Consider the following 21,604-nt stretch of genomic DNA (forward strand, 5'->3'; position numbering starts at 1 on the left):
TGAGACTGCATAAGCTTTGAAAACATGCACACACCATCTACTCCTCCACACACACTTTCACTGAGAGACTGTTTCCATACTTTTGGAGTAATGCTAAACTGTCAATATTACCAATGAATGTTAGTGTGAAAGTTTTAATTCCTGAAATGAGACGGTCACCACAGTACTCTTCAACTGAGTACTTTAGACTATTTATTGCCTACGGCCACCTCCTGTGGTGAATAGGTATGCTAGAGGTCTGCAAGCTGAGTCCATTTGGGCCAGATTCAAGCCTTTTTTATAAATTGTCTTTTTGAGAATAAGCACAAAACCAGAATAATACGTGCATATAAACGTAGTCACTAACATCAGATGTAATTCGATGTAGCAGTAACACTTGCTATTAAAGTGATTGCCATTTGTGCTGCTTATCTATGACGTCAAAGTGTTTTATTTCTATTTGTATAGGTATGTACATAGGGTGTCTGGTTTGTCAGCAGTTTGAATGAGGCAGATCTATAATTCCGTATTCTGCTCTGCACTATTGATGTCAGTTGTGTGAATGTGTTACAGAGGCCTGTTTGTTCTCTCAAGCTTGAAAGTATTCAGAGAGGACGGGCATGAATGGGAAAGCCGCACTGAAAGAGAGAGAGAGAGAGAGAGAGAGAGAGAGAGAGAGAGAGAGAGAGAGAGAGAGAGACGTCCATGTCAAAATCTGAGATTTGAAGAAACTGACAGCCTTGATGTTTACCTGCAGTACAGCCTGTTGTATTGTGAATAAATTTGACCTCTGGCATTTCAAGTGACGGTGTCTGTGCACGGTGGGCGGTTGTGAATTGCTCTTAAGCTGTAACATGAATAAAAAACAGGATCACAATATTAAACATGCTGGTATTGATGTACTGAACTACAACTCCAACTTCAACATCATTTCCCTATATTATTACATATCAGAATCAGAATCAGAAATACATTAATAATCCCAGGGGGAAATAATTTTTGTTACAACTCCAGATATACAAACAACGTATACAAACAACATATATTATCCAGACTTTAACATATATATTAAAAACAAATACACAATAATAATATATAAAAAATAAAAAATATTATAAATAAATAATAAAATAAAAATATTAGCATAATTATGTCAGCAGAGGTTTGCTCTCTTTTTTCCATAGACTCACTGCTCAATGGGAATAGCATTAATGATGTGTGAATATGTTATCATTCAATAAACACATTATTGAACATTAAATCATTTCAATTATCAGAAAGAGCAGCTGCAGACAGCTATCCCTTACTCTCAACCAACGTAGACTACCCCTGGCAGCAAAAAAGGCTTTGGTTCCACCCTAATCTACCCTTAACACGATACTGGCTAACTGCCTACCAGTATATTACTTCTCTTGAGAGAACTGCACGCCTCAACAAGGCCAAACTAACAACCATCCAGGCATGGTCGGAGATTACACTGTCCATCCAATAACACCTTGTTAAACAGAAAAATCTGTCCTGAATGTAGATTTGTGGGTGTTTATTTTTATTTAATTTTACTTATTTTATACATATATGTTTTATTTTTTTATTTTTTTTACTATTTTCTGGGGAATGCTTTATACTTAGTAGCTAATTTTGACATTGTAACTGCTATCTTTCATCTACTTCACCATCTCACTTTTATCTCTCATGAGCTATGTATTGAATGTCGTACTGTAGTTTGTGCTATGCATGTTCAGTAGCAGAAGCAGTAGCAGATGTAGAAGTATTAGTAGCAGTATGAAGAGTTCAACATGGTATATGCATACGTCTGTGCCCCATCCATAATGCCACTGCACTCAAACCATGGGTTTTACGAGAACTGATACTTAGTTACCAAGTCGATGCTAAAATTCTGAAAACGTGATGTACTGTAGGTACCGGACCTGACGGGGGCAGCAAATACACCCACAAATGTTACACAATTTTTCAAATGCCAAAGAAGACGCCTACCAGCGCAGAAGAACAGCAGTTTGACAGATAGCTCTCTTGCGTCTCTCTTTAAGTTATAGTACATATAGCATTTTGCTTTTATGACAACGACATTAACATTAGCTAGGTAGCTGGCTATGTTAACAGAGGGTTGACTACACAGCTAACAACAAGCTTACAACACATACTTACCAGCAACATTCAATGTCCGGCTGATCTGTTTGGATAGGATTTTCTGTCTTTGACAACACCTTTTCTGAGAAGTTCAGGGATTTTCAACTTAAAGCGCTCTGATCGGCCGCACAAAAAAGGCGGCTCGCTTTGAAACAAGACGCTGGGTGCAGCGTTTTTTTTCTAGGCGGTCGCATGCAGCAGCATACACTCCATAGAAATAAAATGGATAGAAAGGCTATTAAAACGTTTGCCATGGTCGTTTGATTAGTAAAAAAACAAAAGGCTGATTGTTGTCATGGTGACAACATGCATTAGTGGTGCCATAAACCTTTATGCAGCTCGCTGGAAGCTGAGCTAACATGCTACAGTGAACAACACATCAGTATATCGTGTCGATAAGGTCTGCAGATGGTAGCTATGTAATTTTAAATAAATTCATTATTTTGTCTTATTTGGGCTATAATTTATGTAACTAGGTGTTAACTTATTTGTTCTTTTAACTCTTAATTTACCCTACTGATTGTGTGTGGAATGTCATGTCAGTGGTTAAAATGGTCAAATGTCCAACATATTTCATAAATTATTAATAATGAATCGATTAACGATTGTTAAGGCGGCCGACTATCGATTAAAGACATTGCTTAGAATTTACATCCCTAGCCAGGACAGTCCTGAACTGGTGATCTTTTCTATGTTCCATGAATGATGGTGAACCACCTGGCACAATGCTTAAACCACTACTCTTTCTTTATTTATACAGGTGTGTTTTCTTAGAAGTTCTCAAGGGAGATTTTCAAAATCACAGCTTCATCCTGAACTGCGCAACACATCTGGGAAAACAAATGAAAAGTTATTCAGGGTGAACTTTGCTGAATACTGAGCTAAAACAAAGTAGTTGGTTTAGTCGTAGCAGTGTTGGTGATAGTCTGGATTGACAACGGTTCGGGACAGGTCGGAAGTTCCTCCGGATGTCCCTCACTTTCCACTTGCTCTGTGTTTACTTTAATCTGCGGTCGCATCGAGCCAAATTAAACGCAACCTCTGAACAACGTTACATGCTGAAAATGTTTTCGGGAAACAACAACAAACTTCGAGCTAGCAAACTACACGCTGACCATGTCAATTTTTAAAGAAGATTTTGATCGTGCAACAAGGCAGACCTGCTTGGTTCTTTTGGGGAATGATTGTAAAGATTTACAAAGAATATGTTAAGGGCATTTACTCTCTAACAGGGCCATTTGGGAGCGATTGGTGGGATGTGGACAAAATACATACAGTGATACACTGGTAAGAGCAAATGACGTTTAACCATGTATCCAGCTAATTTATATAGCTCACGTTACTGTATTGTGTCAACATACAACTTCATTTAATATTGTATGTGGCTTTTTCTATTGCAGTGGGCAAATGTTCCACCAAAACAAGTTCCTTCCACAGACCAATTTGAAGAGCCACCATTGCTGCGTCCGGAGCTTAGCACCGCCCAACAATCGACGATTGTGATTGGTTTTGAAAAAATGTAAACACCCCAGAGCGTTTTTTTCTCCTATCCAGGAATGTATGCTCCTGATGTCAGACCTTTCTCCGCAGTGCTGTGGAGATAGAGCTGGCAATGCGAGACTATGCTGTTAATGACAAGGAGTCCTCCTGTAGTGGACGTGTGTGTATGTGTTCGTCTCTCTGCTGTGGTCACACATTCTCCTTTGATTGGAGGTCCATCTGTGTCCCTCCTCTCCTGTCAGCTGGTGATGTAACAATGGTTATTATTCATAGCTGCTGAGATCATGGCCCTCATCAGTAATCCTCTCAGGACAGGAGGAAAGAGAAGAGTGAGCCAGAAAGACACATTTCATTTATATTTATATTTCCATTTCTATCTCTGTTTTTTTCTGATTACCCTTCAGTAGTGCCTGAGGAGCACTGAGCTCAAACTGCACTGCCTTATACTGTATATTACAGCTTCCATCTGACTTCATGCTGTTGCTCTTTGGGCCTTATTGGAAGCCTTTCCCTGTATCTGACACAGAGAATTACTAAAACACAGAGGCATCATTAATTCCAGTGATTCGCAAGTGATGAACTATGAACTATTCTGCTTCCTGCCCCACCCCCTGCCATGGTAAAACAGCTGTCTGCCCAATCTACCATTGCCAATTTGCTAAAAAATTTTTATTATTATTACGCTGAAGAGAACTTCAACCAATGCACAACAACAAACTAGAAAATTTCACATACATGTATAAAGTAGTGCAATCTCTTTTGTTGTTCAGCAAATAACTTTTCTTAAAGGTCCCATGGCATGAAAATTTCACTTTATGAGGTTTTTAATATTAATATGAGTTCCCCGAGCCTGCCTATGGTCCCCCAGTTGCTAGAAATGGCGATAGGTGTAAACCGAGCCCTGGGTATCCTGCTCTGCCTTTGAGAAAATGAAAGCTCAGATGGGCCGATCTGGAATCTTGTTCCTTAAGAGGTCATAAGGAGCAAGGTTACCTCCCCTTTCTCTGCTTTGCCCGCCCAGAGAATTTGGCCAACCCATGAGAGAGAGACATCATGGCTTGCAAACAAGCAAAGTGGCAGTTGGTCAAGGCCACACCCCCACCTTACTCTGATTGTGTGTGGAATGTCATGTCAGTGGTTAAAACGGTCAAAGGTCCAACGTATTTCATAAATTATTAATAATTAATCGATTAACAATTGTTAAGGCTGCCGACTATCAATTAAAGACATTGCTTAGAATTTACATCCCTAGCCAGGACAGTCCTGAAGCGGTGATCTTTTCAATGTTCCATGAATGATGGTGTACCACCTGGCACAATGCTTGAACCACTACTCTTTTCTTTATTTATACAGGTGTGTTTTCTTAGAAGTTGTCCCACATTCCATATTTATCAGATCTGTTATGATACCAGATACTCAGGATATATCCATACAACTACTTTTAGAATATCTTTTGCTACATCTACACCTCGCGTCCACACTTTACTGCCGTTTCTGAGCCCCTAAAACAGAGACATTTGGAAACACTGCTGACCCAGTTTTTGTGACACCTACTAATAGATCATTCTGTCATGTTATGCCAATGTGGAAACCAGATTGGATCATGTTTACCATTGTTGCACTAATGTCAGGCTAAGAAAAGACCCAAAATGTACTACGTGCCCTGACATGACTGCATATTTTGGCAGGGCATTCTGATTTTACGACAGAGTCTATGTTCTTATTAAGAAGGAAACTACAGATGTTTTACCGTCTTTTCTCAAGCCTACTGGGAGTTTACTACCAAGATAGATTTTGGATGGAGTGTCACTTTAACAAATCGCATCTGTGACAAAAGAAATGTATGGATACCACCATCATTATCGTCACAATCATCATCATTATCCCTCCTCGTTACTGCATACTGTACATTATAGGACTGTCTATGCTTATTATCTGTAATGACTGTCACAGATGAAACTCAAGAGGACAATACTACACACCCACACACACACACGCACACACACACACACACGCACACACACACACACACACACACACACACACACACGATTAGCAGGAGCTATTTGAAGAACAACTGACTGGACTGTGAAATGACAGGTGTTGCCATGGTAATTAAAACTGTCAGTCATTCTGTCTGTGTCTGTTTGCGCGCGACACAGTGCAGTCTGTGGTTGTTCTACTTGTCAATCAAACTAAAAAACTAATTGTGTTGAGAGTTCTCTCTCTGAAAACAATTGTGACTTTGAGAAACTTTACTCAGAAAATTTACATGGAAACACTTTTAGTTTCCACTGCGTCCACCAGTAGCTAAAACTAAAGCAGTCTAATACAGCAGCCCAGTAATAACTCAAGGTTCGACAACATCGATGCTGTGTATCAGCAGTTTGACTGTCTGAGAATTTTAAACATATTCACTCAAACTCAATCTAATCTGTTTCCAATTGAGTTGATTCATTAAATCAAAATGTGAAGAAAGTTAAGACGTCAAAATCTTTTCAGTTTTTTCCATCATTAATACCCTGGACATGATTTTAATTAAATTCAATAATCAGGGGCCTGTTTGCTGAGGAGAGTAGAAGACTGAGAATGACCACGTTTCCTAGCAACATACAAAAAAAACAAACATACACAAATCCACATACCCATACACACAGAGAGAAACAAACACCATCTGCCCACTTCCTGCTGTTCAGGAAGTCTCAGCAGCACTAAGATGTAGAGCCGGCCGAAGCACTGATTGGCCACTGTTTCCTCCTTGGAGACAGTCACTGTGCCAGAAGACACAAGATGTCAAGATGTAGAGCAAATTAATGCCAATGATTTTGTAACATCAGCGGTGTACTCTCAACAGTAAATGTAACATTTTACATTCACCTTGACGAGGATGTAAAAGTACTTACAGAGTGCATTTACTGCATGCTGCTTTAATACTCTTTTAAACTGTGACTTATTTTCCCAGCATTGTTTCTATTAAGTGAAGCACTTTACGTGCAAAGCTTTAAGAGAAACTCATTACTACATGTTTCTTGCACACATGCATGGACTCTTGTTGGCCTATGAATTGAATAGATGTGATACATTTTATTAAAAACGTTTCTTTCTAATGATTGGATGCAAAGGTTTGGTTGAGCTGAGCTGTTCCAGCAGACTTTGAGGGTGACGTTACCCTTTAATAAAGGAATTCAAATGATTTGCTTCACTGTGTGTTTAGTCATTCTAATGGCATTAATATTGCATTGGACGCAGTCATACAGAGCTTTATTACAATCATCTTGTTATGGGAGCGATGCATATTATATAGCACAAGCATTGTAGTGCAGGTTATTAGCTGTTAGAGGGTGTTAAATGATTAATGAAGTCTGTTTGTCTACAGGCTGCATGTATGACAGCAGTACTAATGAAAAGTAACAAATCATTGTCTTGATGTACTTTGATATTTCTACCGCTCCACATTCTTTAAAGATTAATGAGTCAAAATCTTTTAATAGCAGTTCCTCATTTTTTTTTTACACAAGTGTCTGTTTGTCCTTTTAAAATGTAACTTTTTTTTTATATTGACAGTGAATTTTTTATACTATCCATTGATTATGGCCCAAGTTAAGATTAGTGATGCACAAGCATAACCACACTAAACCATGATCCCAGGGAACTTCCCATTATGACTGTGTGCAGACATTATAACAACAGTAACCACAGCATTGGTAAAGCAGCGCGTTGTGGAACTGTGTGGCTACATATCATTTTCCTCACCATGTTTCCTGCTGTTTTAATCAATCGCTGAACATTTAAAAGCTGCAGTGAAGTAGTCTGTACTGTACTGTATGCATTCCAGATTCAATCCTCAACAGTCAGAATGCGAGTATGTGTCTTGGTTAAATGCATTTTTGAAAATGTGCAAAGAGCATGTTCAAGCTAAAAAGGGCTGTTACTTTAAATGCAGTTGTGTTTTAGAAATGCTGGAATTGAGTTTGAATGACATCTGGATGGTGTGTGTAAATTAAATGTCTAACATGGATGTCACCTGTTACCTTGAATACTGCAGCTGATGCATACACACCAGTCCATTAAGTACAAATGTACCATCCAAAGCAATCCAAGATATGTTCTCCAATAAATTAAGTTAGTTTGAACCATCCACCCCAACCTCCCTCCTAAGGCAGAGTTTCGCTCTTTATACTACGTCATCTTACAGAGCCACGGTCGAGCTGCTGCTCTGCGCCTTGACATGGATGGGTGATCCACTTACTATTGGATGATAATGGTTTACTGACCCAACTAGGAGGTTCTACCGCCTCATATATGGTCGTGATAACAACTAAGGCCCATTCATTCAGCTGAAAACGTTACCGCAGATGTTTTTGAGAGGCTCATGTCTTTGACCCTGCACCTTCGAGTCTGACCTGTAGTATTGTAGATGACTGATTTGTATTGACAGCTGATGTTTTGTCCACCGTTTTTGGATTCAATATTTTCCAATACAACAGCACTACATATGAGTGTTTCTTTTCTCTTTAACATACTTTACTCCAAGCATTGTGTGTTAAAAGACTATATTTGTTCAGGTCGGTATTCTTGTTCTGGGTCCATTTCAATATGCTGTCAGCTATTGGAAATAACTTCTGTGACCTGCCAATTGCCCAGTGAAGATCATGCAAATGTCCTCTTATGCCCTAGATAAGGTCTTCAGCATTCTATTCTCGGACAGGGCTACTACTCCAAACACAGACAAAGTGAAACCATGAGTGACACAGTAAAACCAACTTTAATCATTATCTAACTTTACTTTTTGCTTAGGGGAATATCAGTGACTTTCAGAGACAACTGAGACAGCCCTGGATCAAACCAATCCAATCCAATAACCTGCAAGAAATACGTTTGTCCACTGCTAGATAGAGCCGGTTGTGTTTGGCCCTGAACAGCAGCTAGGTTTGGTTCAATCTTGAGTTGGTAAAAAGTGTTGCATAATCTGTATGCAAGCTTATCCTTTAACTTCTAACAAATCTAAAAAGATCATTGCATAATAATTACAGTGAACGGCTTTGGAAGTTGTCCAACGACACACTCGTACATGACTGTGGTATTTGAGTCCTTACTGTGTTGGTCCCTGCTGTCTGCAGTGCTCCACTAAAGCTCCTTCACTGAAACAGGACATTAAGTCCTGGTTTATGGGCCACCTCACCTTGAACACGGCTTACTTACAGTACTTATACACAAGGGCAGCCCTGACAAATGCTCCCTCTGCCTGCAGCAGCCTACAGGTGAGTGGAGGGGAACATAAATCTCTGCAGCGTAGAAACACAAAGGAAATGGCATTCCGAGCACATACAGTAGTAGCACTTCAAAGTGTCCCATCCTACCGCAGCAGTGGCACATTGTTACTAATGGTACAGTACAATGTGAGCTTGTACAAAGCTTTGCACAGCTCAACCCAGTGCTGCACTGTGGCTTGGAATGTTAAATGTTTAATTTAAATTCACACATTAGTAGAAATAATAGGCCATGTGTGATGCTGAACCTGAAGTATAGACTCACGTAGGCTAACATAATGTTTCATTTTCCATTTGAATGTAGTGCTGCTGCCTGTTAACATGCAGGCAGTCCTGGCTCAGGTGGTCAGTTTCCAAGACAGCAGAGCCAATCAGAACACAGAAAGAAAGAATAGATGTCTTTAAAGCCCATGCTACATTCACACACTTTGGATGCATTTGACACACTTTTGGGAACAACTTTAACTGTTATGCTCCCTAAAAATAATCTCTCACCAGTGTTTGATGGGTCATTTCAAATACTGAAAGAACACTGAGCACATCTGCTGACAGTATTGTTCCCTGCACGATAAGATAAGGTTACCTCGAGAGGCAGATGGTGAATTTATGTTCTCCCATAGCTCCCATATGTGTCCCATTTATTCACGTTACTGTATTGAATAGTTTTGTTGTGTATTTTGTATTTTTCAAGAAGTTTTTAAAATCTGTATTTTAAAATGTACTTGATTACGTTTTGAGTGAAGTATTGTATTTCGCTACATTACAAATCCTATCGGTTACTGAGTAAAAAAGAAAAGAAAAGAAAAAAACTTTGACTAATGAAAACCGAAAGGAAGAAGAAAAAAAAAATTGCGCCTGGAACCACTACACCAGACCTGGGCATTCTTTTTTTGTGTGAAGTATGCAGCTTCTTCTTCTCTGGTTGCAAGTCGCAATTAAAAAGAAGTAGAAGAAGAACTGCAATGTCTCGGACCTATGGATGTGTCGGCGAGGTAAAGCCCTGTGCTTAGTTTGCAGAGAACAGATCGCCGTGTTAAAGGATTATAATTTGAATCGCCACTACAATGCTAAAACACCACGCAGAGACAACAACTTGACTGATGCAGAGCGGGCACGGACATCTGAAGCTTTGCTAGTTAAGCTGCAAAAGCAACAACAAGGCATCATGGGATGCAGCAGTCAAGACCAGCTTCGTGATATCCCACAAAAGCGCCAGTAAGCCAGAGTGTTTGGTGGACTCTGCTGCGCTAATATGCCCATATATATATATATATATACACACATCTCATACGGGCCACTTAGGTGTGTAGAAGCTAGCTGCTAGTCTGGGCTTTGAACATTAGAGTCTAACATATTTATTGAGTCAAAACATGTGATATGGCCTTGATTTGCATTATAACTGTTGTTTATGTTTGTGAAGAAAAGAAGGATGGCCCTCAGAACTAACAGTGTATGGTACTTTCACTTTCAATTGATTGTTTGAAAACGTTTTATGGGATGGTCTGAACTAAAATTGCACATTATACCTTTCTAAGGGTCTTAAATGTCATGTATGACGTGTTATGTTACTATTACATGTGTATACATTTGTATAGATTTTTCTTTAATGAAAAACAAAATAGTTTTGGATGTACGACCCCTTGTCCTATTTTCACTACGTGGGAGAGATCCCCCCGCCCCATTTTACAATTTTATTTTTTATGTAACTAAGTAACTTAAAGTAAAGTACATTTTAAATGAACTACTTATTACTTTTACTTGAGTAATTTTTCAGATAGGTATTTTTACCTGAGTAATATTTCATCAAAGTATTGGTACTTTTACTTGAGTACAATATTTTAGTATTTTTTCCACCTCTGGTCCCTTACTGCTCACAACAATCTCAACAATGATAATTCGTACTAAGTTCCCGGACTCCAAAGATGGCTGATAGAGGTACAAGCTTTCTGACATCCCACAGAGCTTTATTACCATATGCGCCCTAATATAAACCTGCGAGTTGACTTCTGTCTCACGTCACAAGTCTTCTTGAAGGGAAACTCAACTGTACATGTCATCGTTATTTTACTAGTTGGGAGGAGCAGTACTCAGCCTGTGGAAAGAGTTGTATCATGTCCTCTGTGGCTCTGGAAGAGCGTCATCAAGTCTGACTAAATATATGATGATAATATGATGATGTCATCAGGGTTGAGACATGACTGAGCTGCATTATGGTAAATGTAGGATTGGGTGTTTTTAGAGTTTGAACCATATTAGGGATTAGAAGTCAGGATATCTCCGCCTCTGTTGCGTTAAGTGCAATAATAGGTCACTGGCATATCCCATTAAGGTATCTTTAAAGCTGGAATCCACCATTCTGGAGAAAGATTGTTGATATTTGAACTCATCACCCAAACAAAAACCCTACTTCGCGTTAGCATGCACCAGATTCACCGTCCCATTCACCTCGCTCCCACTGCCTTTATCTTTAAACCACATGGCCTTGCCCCTGTCCCGTGCACGAGCACCAACAGAGCTGGGGAGCTGGGTCCGACCACTCTGTCTGTTCTCCGTTTACAGAGCCAGGGCCACACACAGAACAGACAGTTAGTATACCGGGAGGAGATAATAACCCAACTTTTAAAAAGAAGTGTATTGAATTAGAATTGTAGACTCCACCACGCTACTAATTACAACCTTACAGACTTATTATTGTAGTTTATGTTAACAATTACTTGGCTTCCAGGTTGCAGACTGAAAAGTCATCCTGGCAATAACTCTCAATAGATTTAGTTTAGTTTTACCTTTCACAAATGCTCTCAACTTATCTGCAGCATTAGTAAAGGATTAAAGCTATGTGTGTGTGTGTGTGTGTGTGTGTGTGTGTGTGTGTGTGTGTGTGTGTGTGTGTGTGTGTGTGTGTGTGTGTGTGTGGTGTGTGTGCATGTACTCACATGTAGCGCAGCTGGGGGTTCTTGGAGAAAACTCGAGCCTGGATCGAATGCAGGTTGCTCCTCGTAATAGTTCTATAAGAGGGAGACATACAGAGGAGAGAATAAGAGCTCTGATGGATAACTGTCCGACAGAGAAGAAGAAACTGACAGGAACAATTACCAAAAGAAAATAAAGACAGAAACATTTGCTATCACAACAAAGGGCCACAGATTTTTTTAAAGAGAAAACAAAGAACTTCAGAAGAAAAGTGTGGAATGCTTGGTAGTTCAAAAACAAATCATGAAGGTGCTATTTGGAAAGGGAGCACAAGACTTCAAAAGAGAAAAAAGGTCCAAGGCACTCTTCTTGTGAAAAAATTAAAAAGCCTTTATTTAAATGGTTATCTCATTTCAAAATCTTACAATAAAAATAGAACTGGGCAGCAACCTACACGTATCGGCACTTTTAAGAAGCTTGAATATAGTACTGACCAGAAGTGGTCTGAAGAGACATTACACATAACAAGCTGTTGAGTAGTGATGCTCAGTACTAGCACAGTGTAGTGTCTTCTGTGGCTGGAGCGTGGATCAGAAGAGCTATAGTAGGCCCCTTTACTGAATAGTACCCAAGAGTATTCCTCTAAAATCCACCACTAAGTCACACTTCAGAAGACATCACATCAAAACAATTATTGTGAAAATAAATTGGCTTTACTTTGTATCTCGAGAGGTTTTCTTGGAGCCACCATACAGTGGCTATTAAAGGAAGTGCATCTTGAGGCCATGGTGGCTGATTGGCTGAGTCTCAGTCCAGGAGAGAATGGATGTCACACTCTCTTTAAATCTTAACCCTATCAAATCAAATTTAATTAAAATCTACTGGCTCTGAATCTCATTCCAGCATGATGTAGCTGAAGGACACTTCTCCTGCAGGGGTGTTCAATAGAAATCAGCTGGTGAAGACAGAGGGAGGGGTGGATGGGTTTAAGAAGAGCGTGAGGTGTGAGATCAGGGTTAACAGTAAAATTTTCCCATCAGCCTCAGCTGTTCTTTATGTTGAGTGCCACTGATAACACCAATCCAATGGAGCGAGAACATTTCAAACAAGTGTCAGCCTGTTCTCATGAACCATACGTTCCAAAAGATACGAAAGTTAAGCACTGTAAATCGTAAGCATTTCATGTTTTTTTTGCTGTACGCATCATATTGACTGCTGCTGTATAAGAACATGGCTGGGAGGAGATCGGGGTTGGGAGGGTAATAAAACATAGAAATGTTCAAGCCGGAGAGCAGAGTTCACTTCCCCGGGAACACAAGAGACTTTCACCCCGGAAATGCGTGTTCCTTGGGAGTGTTTTTATCCAAACCACCATCTTTTTCCTAGGCTACACTTTGTGATTGAAATACTTTTAAGATATGTACATGAGACTTAAATCCACCAAGTTACTTTGTGCATCCTCTTCAGCAGCCAATGTAAAGAAGCACTCACTCTTAAGTGAGTTATTTCCAACATTCACAGGAACCTGGAAACAGGGCCCAGGCCCTCAAAAAACTGGGCCAACAGCAGCTCCTCTGATTTGGAAGAGGAAACAGCGGTGCTGTGATTGGCCTGTTTAATTGCAGAAAGCTGATTGGAGGCTAAGTGGACAGTAATTCTAAAATGAGAGGAGCTTATCAGGGCTCAGTCCAGCTTTGAAACAAGTTTAAGAGCCAAGGAACAACTATTTTCAATTCAATTCAATTAAACCTCTTAAACAAAATTATTTTCCACAATGTCTCCATTGATTAAATATGAAGAGGATCATTCATTTCATTTCATATGTGCCGTCCAGCTCGGTGGAAGCATTTGCTTACCAATGACATTGGCATTTCAGTTAGTCTTGTGTTATTGACAGTGCCTACACTAGACCATCTGAGCATTCAATTCTAAATACTGAAAGCACAAACATCTGTGCCATAACACAGACTGATAAGTGCTTCATAACTGTCATAACTGGCAGCTTATTGCACTTTCGCAATTTCTTTGGCTACAAACATATTTCTTGAAACCTCTTTCAAAGCCTTTGCTCACTGATGGTTCACCCACACACGAGATGTTTTCATAATTTGTCTTCCCACATATTTTTCACTTGTTAAAACATATACTTATACTTACACCCTATGAGTGGTTCATAACTGGAACAAAAATGGTGGTAAAATGTTTTAAACTTCTTAAATGCTCACGTGATTCTAAAAGTAAATTACAGAAAATCAGTTAAATATAGTTTAAAAAATAATGATAAATAAATAATATTGAAAGATTGCATGCTATAATACACCGTTTGGGACTAGAGACCACCTGGTTGTTTTGTACACAGTGTATACTGTGGTAATTATACTTGTATTTAATTTTGCATTAAGTAAATGCTCATATTTGTACCCAGCAGTGTGTAGTACTCACAGCCTCTGTAATCCGGTGTACAGCTCCATGTCCACGTCTCTCAGCGTCTGCAGACCCGTCCAGTTCTCAATGTGTCTGCAGAGGAGGACACACAAGAATTATTATCGGAGATGAAACCAGTGATTGTTTTCATTATGGATTCATCTGCCAGTTATTCCATTTATCCATCGTCGTCCGCTTATCTGGGATCGGGTCGCAGGGCTAGCAGCTTCAGTAGGGGACCCCAAACTTCCCTTTCCCGAGCCACAATTAGTAAGTAAGTAAGTAAAGTTTATTTCTATAGCACATTTAAAAACAGCTTGCACTGACCAAAGTGCTGTACATAGCACATTAGCCACAGGGTGATAAAATAATAATAAAATAACATTTGATTAAATGTCAGAAAATAGTGACCACATCTCAGTCTTTGGTGATGTCATCAAATGTTTTAGCAGCAGTTTAAAGGTTCATTTTTGGTCGATCGACTAATCACTGAATTATTGCAGCTCTATATATTAGTGTGTGTGCCAGAGGTGTGTTTATACTCTTACACTGAGCGAGATCCTTAAGTGTAAATAGTTTGAACATAAAAAGACAATGAAATCAAAAGGCTCTCATGATAGTCAATTAAAAACAAATCAAAGGTACAAGATGACAAAAAAAAGATTGACTCATTTAAAGGTTAAAGAGAGATCAACTACTATCACTATTAACTAGCACCGCCCAACCAATTCCACAACTCTTGTTGGAAAGCGAGAGTACGAGTCATGTCAACCATAGTCTATATCTACAACGTTCCACTTCCGGGATTGCTCCGGTGCCAACGGAAATTCCTCTTTCTTTGTGTTGGAATTTTAACCTCCGGTGGATTTGTGAGGACTATGGTTAACTGCTCCTCAGATCTCTGCAGGGTAAATCCAGACAGCTAGCTAGACTCTCTGTCCAATCCAGTTTTCTGTTGCACGACTAAAACTACTTTTGAATGTTAACATGTTCCACCAAAACAAGTTCCTTCCAGAGGCTCTTAAGTAAATATAAGCTATAGTTTTGTTGTTATGCATGGTTCACCCAACATACCAGCTGATCACACGCCTTTAACTTTGGTCCTATCATCACTGACGATACTGTAATTATTATGTTATTAGCCATACATAATGATAGAAATCGGCTATAGAAAGACACATTGTGATATTCACCATGAATCATTCTGCTTCACAAACATGTTAGCTTTTGTTATATGAAACCTGTGTTGCTCGTAGAAGTGCAGAGTAAAGGAGTATAATAGAATTATAGAATTATAAATCATATTTCACCATATTTGTATATCTGTATCAGTGTCTCTGTGTTTTTCCTCATGACTGTCACACCAAATGCTTGCTCTTGGGGGAGAATTAGGGGACATTGTTGGGTCTTTGTAAATTATAGAGTGTGGTCCAGATCTACTTTATCTTTAAAGGGTCTTGAAAAGGCTCATGTTATGATTTGACATTAAAAATGAATGAAATTGAACTGAATTGAATTGAGTAACCAGTACGGCAGTGTGAGCAATAGCCAAACTACAACCCATGCAAAGTTTTTATCCAACCCTCATGTGTTCCTCACAGTGTTAGTGCTCATGTAGACATGGACTGAATTCAATGGCGGCTGTTGTTTGTTGGCCATGAAAGTTTGGAGCATGGCCTTGTGGGAGCAGAAACCGGAGAGAGGATCCAGCAGAGGACGGCGACAACTCAGAACACGCAAATCAAATCACACTGAACATCTGTTTACCCCAGAGATAGAGAAAGGGTGTGTGTGCGTGCGTGCGCACGTGCACAAAGGTATGCATGGAAAGATCAGTTAGAGGAGCTGTTTGTCCATCTGTCTTCCTGGAATGGATCCATCACCAGAACACCTTTGCATATATACTCTCTCTGACAGTCACTGTGTGTCTGTGTCTCTTGTCCTGCTGCATCCTGGAACACATGAGACGCTCTGCAGCGGATTCACCACAGCATCACTGACATCTCAAACTGACCAACGATACATTCAAGTGCACCTGTCAACTTGCTGAGTCAGAAACTTCCAAGCTTACATTCGAAGAAAGCACATAGATCCCACACACTCTCACTCATTTTATTTACAGCTGCACAATTCACTATGTTTACACTAACACTGGATCAAATGTGTCTGTGTCTCAGAAAGGGGATAAACCCACAGATAATGCTCATCGGTTCCCCTCAGCTCTGTGGAGCATTTTAAACTCTTTCTGCTCTTTGTTTTGGGATTCTTTCATCCATCACCCAGCTGTGTTCAGCTCTGATAATGTTTGTCCTGACTCTTCTGCTGCCTTCAAAATCAAAAGGCTCTCATGGTAGTCAATAAAAAAAATCAAAGGGACAAGATAACAAAAAGGCGATATATCTCATCTTAAGGTTAAAGACAGATGAACTATCACTAGTAACTAGCACTGCGCCACCAATTCCACAATATTTTTTTTTGGAAAGAAAGATCTAGAGTTGGTCTCCAGGCGCAGCCTACTGCTCCTACTTATAGAATGGGTTAAATGTAACACTTACTGGTCCCACTAGAAGCACACATACACAGATAGATTTAGATATAATTAGACAGCAGAGACGTTAAAAACACAATTTAAATCCAACTTCTGAAAAGTATTTCCATGGAGTTCTCTCTGCATGGCAGCTTTCTGCACACTCACTGTGGCAGCTTTTAATCTCCAAATACAAGTTGAAGAAGGAGATTTTCTTGGTAAAAAAATTAAATCCTTTTTGCAAGCAGCAACAACGTTGCCCTTTTGCATAGATTACAGCATGGAGTGAACATAGTGCAGCTTCTTGAAATGCAAAAACTAGAAAGCAGCCTTGGCTGGGACAAATCAAACTCATGTTGAGAAAAGACTTTCTCATGACTGACAAACTGTCATGCTTTAAAAACACTGCTTTAATGTAAATGACTACACTCCCTTTAAAACATATCCAGAATGGAAAATACTACTAAACTAATACACACACTCAGGACTTCTGTCCCAGTCATGAAGTCCTAACCAATGACTCATTTCCTGGTTCTCCTCCATCAACAGCATAAAATCAAGGAGAGGGTTAATTTTTCTACCTACTTCCCTACTATTCTCTTAAAGAGATACGATGCCCGGTCTCACGGCAGTTCGTGTAAATGTCAATGTTATTCTTAATCTATTGATAACTGTTCACGGAGACGTTTTTTACGTGTAAATGTCACGTTATTTTCTCGGGTTTTTTACGTGTAAATGTCACGTTATTTTCTCGGGTTTTTTACGTGTAAATGTCACGTTATTTTCTCGGGGAAAGGACGCCGGGAGGCGGCCGAAAAGGAAGCTCCATAAGCCGGGAGGCGCCCGCGAGGCAGCCCGCTGGGGACGCGCTGGATGAGGCGGCGGAGGTTGGGTTTAGGAAAAACCTTACGGGGAAAGGGCGCCTTAAGCGCCCGCTGGGTACGCGCCACAATAATGGGTTGGCGGAGGTTGGGTTTAGGAAAAACCTTACGGGGAAAGGGCGCCTTAAGCGCCCGCTGGGGACGCGCCACAATAACGGGTTGGCGGAGGTTGGGTTTAGGAAAAACCTTACGGGGAAAGGGCGCCTTAAACGCCCGCTGGGTACGCGCAACAATAATGGGTTGGCGGAGGTTGGGTTTAGGAAAAACCTTACGGGGAAAGGGTGCCTTAAACGCCGGGAGACACGCGGGACAAAACGCCACACGCAGGGACACCATCCCCGCTCGCCCGGGTGAAAGTCCTGTGTTGTTTATATTACTCCCTACCATTTTCGTGCTGTGGCCACAAAATATGCTTCCCATTGAAATACATTACTTCACATTTTCGTGTTGTCTGCCACGTAAAAACCGACAAAAACGTCTCTGTGAACACGTATCAATAGATTAAAATAACATCACATTTACACGAACTGCCATGAGACCGGGCTGGATGCAGACACCAACGCACAAGTATAAACCTCAGGCCACTCACAATAGGCTACAGAGAAAGCTCTGCGTAGAGCCTCCGCAGAAGCATAAATCCCACTTAATGATGACCTTTTACTGTAAAACGCTCAATCAATCCCCAGTTTTTCTAATATTTAGGAAGTTCCAGTGTTTGATGGCCGACACTGACTCTCCCTCCTCCCCTCACCCCCCTTTTCCTTCCTGATCTTGGCAGTGTGTGAAGATTCAGACCTCTCACCCACACAAACCATCAATGTTTGTCTGCCAGGACGGAGAAGGAGCTGCAACACTACAGCAGCTTCCTACGCACTCTGCCTCCAAAGTGTAGGAGCCAGAGAGATGGAGGTGAAGAGAGGGAATGATGAAGAATAGAACAAAGCACCAAGAGAGAAGCTCGCAGGTTGATTTAAGGAACATAGCAGCATTGTTACAGAGAACCAGCACCAGTATTACTGCTTGGATAGCCATCTCATCACAACGCTCATATACATTTGTGGCAAATGAGATTCATCACTAGCTTAGTCATTGTAAATATTCTTGAGTATCTTATCAAAGTGGTCAATCAACAGTCACACAGGATCACAATGATGTGAGGCTGGATCTGATCACAATTCCTCCTGAACGCTGACTTCACGTCCAATCACAGGGAAGACTCAGAACGCACTGGAGGGGTTACATATAACCTGGAGGTAGAACTGTAGCCAGGGACAAGGGGTTCTTTTCTACGTAGCCTAGCCTGCTACCACCACCACTCAGACAATCAGCAAGAAAACTACTGCATGGGTCGATTATGCCAGCGAGAGAAAACGAGGAAGTGAGGTAATAAAGTACGTATAAGAACGCCAAATTCCATATAAGGAGGCAGGATGGGGTGGAGTCAACAGTCATTTTGAAATTAACCGAGTTTTACCAGCCTTAGTCCGTAACGTAATGATGTCCTTGATGTTTAGTAGTTTTACCTGACTCATTCTAAGCCAATCCCTGATGTTTTACTAACCCTAAGGCTTTCTGTTGCCTAAACCTAACTATTTCTGTTTCACAATGTTTACTACTGTACGTGTTTAAAACTGCACCCGTTATGTTAAATAGAACGGTCACATGATTACGGTCACATGATGAACCCACCACCGTGCGGCAGTAAATACAACATTTGTATGCGTTGTTCTGGGAGAGTTTGGAAATCAACCTAAAATGTTGTTAAGCCATGAGGATGTGTTGAAGAAAATGGATGGATGGATGGATGGACGGATGGATGGATGGATGGATGGAAGGATGGATGGATGGATGGATGGATGGATGGATGGATGGATGGATGGATGGTAACGTGTCATGTTGAGCCTTGAGCGTGCAGGTTTGTAAAACAGGACTCTGTAAAAAACAATTAAGAAACAAGTTGTTTTAAACATGCTTTTACTGTTTTACTTGTTGCCGTCTTATAAAATGGATGTTTTTGTGGTCTTACTGATAATATGGAGAGACCTCCATGTGTATATTCATAAAAATTACTACAGGTGGCAAAATCCTAGGGCTCTCAAACTTAACACCGTTATACTGAGTTAACACAAATTCCTTTGATCAGTGCTAATTTTTTTACGCATGATGAACACAAGCACAAAATGGAGAAAGAAAAGAGTTTTTTGAATGTCAAGTTGAGTTTCAAAGCCCTTCCAGATGGTTCTGTCCACCAGACTAAAGTCATGTGCATATACTGTGGATGTAAACCGAGTTACCACCAATCCAAAGAAATTGAAGTATAAGCTGCAGCTTCAACTGTACTATATATGCTGAGTCCTAGTTTTATATTACACTCCCCACTGATACACATATTTTGTTTATTGTTTCTTTGAATTTATTTTTGCATTAGCCAGTTTTGATCACACTTAGTAGAAGGGGATGTTTTTGTTTTTATGATTTTTTTTATTTTCTCACATTAAGGTGAAACACAATGACATTGTTACATTTAGCTGACCAATGTACTCACACAATGTGTCTGTTGCTGTAAAGCACAAGCTTCATTGTTAAGTGTTGAGTTGCTGTTTAGTTAACCTTTCCAAGTGTAAAGTAGGACACTACATTGTGTTAGTATTACTAAGTAATGTTCCATTCAGGTCAATGTGCCCATCTGTTGCTTGAGTTTGCCATGTTATGCTTTCAGCATATTTTCGGAGCATACAGTACCTTTGAGGTTATTCTGGAGAATATTCTAGACAGTATTTGTTATTGTTTTAGATTGTTGCAATTGGAATAAAAAAAATGCATCTTTGTACTTCAGATGTTTTTGTTCCTGCCATGAAACAAGAAGCCGAGCCGACACCAGTAAATCAGTTTAAGGTTGACATCGAGAGTCTAGAGGGTTATATTAAAACTGGGGTTTGGTTTGAAATTGGTTTTCACTCCCTGACAGTAGTGACATTGTAATTTTTCTTTCCGAATTTGAAGTGACTTGATGAAAAGCAGGGTTAGATAAGTCCGTTAGGAGAATTCTGACATGGCACTTCTAATAGGGTCATCTACCATCGACAGTCCATATACCAGCACCAGGGGGAAGGATGAACCACCTAAACCCAACCTGAAGTTTGATCCATAGTAGAAATGCCTCCCCGTCTCATTCTAAAGCAGACTGGCTGTGGCTCTGCTCTGGCCTGTGATTGCACTATAATCGCTGTGGCTCTAAAAACATAATTACCAGCACATTTCAACCCCATTTTGGGGCTTTTGAAACGTTTAAAATCAGTAATTTAAAGTCACAATCCAATTTAAGGGCTCACTTACCTCCCGCCCCCTCTCTGTCACCTTTTCCTCTAGCTAGTCTCTTGCTGCAAGTTTGTGTTTCTTCCTTAGTATAGTTATAAATTACCTAGTTACAGTGAACATGTGATGGATTTGACTTGAGCTGCCCCAGCATAGTCTCGCACAGCCTTAATCAGAAGGAAAGGACCTCTAAGTGCATCTAATTTATCTTGTAGAAACTGGTGGAGGGAAGTGAGGGATAACACTGAAATCAAAATGACAGTACCATCAGGGATTCAGCTCTGAAATAAAGCTTGGAAGGCCAGGACTGAATCTTAGAAATAAACATATTAGCTTTAAAAATGATTCGTTTCTGCTCAAACCAGTGATCCATATATTCATTTTATTATTATCAACACTTTGTCACACCTAAACAACAGAATTGAGTCATTTTCCAATGACTCCAAAGAAAACATATGTGACTATATATAATTCTATTTTTAAACACATCACACCGCTGTCCCAGTCACGAACACACACTGCGCTGGCAGTTTCAAACACATAGGTAGCGCTGTGAAACAAAACTCGTTAAGTTAAGGCAACAAACATACTTAGGGTTAGTAAAACATCAGGGATTGGATTAAAATGAGGTACTTAAAATACTAAAATGA

The 21,604-nt window shown here is 40.1% G+C and overlaps 1 protein-coding gene across 3 annotated transcripts in view; it reads right to left on the minus strand.

The window, feature by feature from the left end:
* The window catches only part of ntrk3a (neurotrophic tyrosine kinase, receptor, type 3a), a 143,140-nt gene that overhangs the window by 102,850 nt on the left and 18,686 nt on the right, over positions 1-21,604 (minus strand). For 2 of the 3 annotated variants that reach the window (XM_039809717.1, XM_039809716.1), the window contains exons 2-3: positions 14,250-14,324; positions 11,831-11,902 (exon numbers count right to left, since the gene is read on the minus strand). The exons of the other annotated variant lie outside the window; for it this stretch is intronic. In XM_039809717.1, coding sequence (XP_039665651.1) covers positions 11,831-11,902; positions 14,250-14,324 — 147 coding nt within the window. The remainder of the gene's footprint in view (positions 1-11,830; positions 11,903-14,249; positions 14,325-21,604) is intronic. 3 annotated transcript variants of the gene reach the window in all.

This window comes from Perca fluviatilis, chromosome 8, assembly GCF_010015445.1.
Source record: "Perca fluviatilis chromosome 8, GENO_Pfluv_1.0, whole genome shotgun sequence".
NCBI classification, from domain to species: Eukaryota; Metazoa; Chordata; class Actinopteri; order Perciformes; family Percidae; genus Perca; species Perca fluviatilis.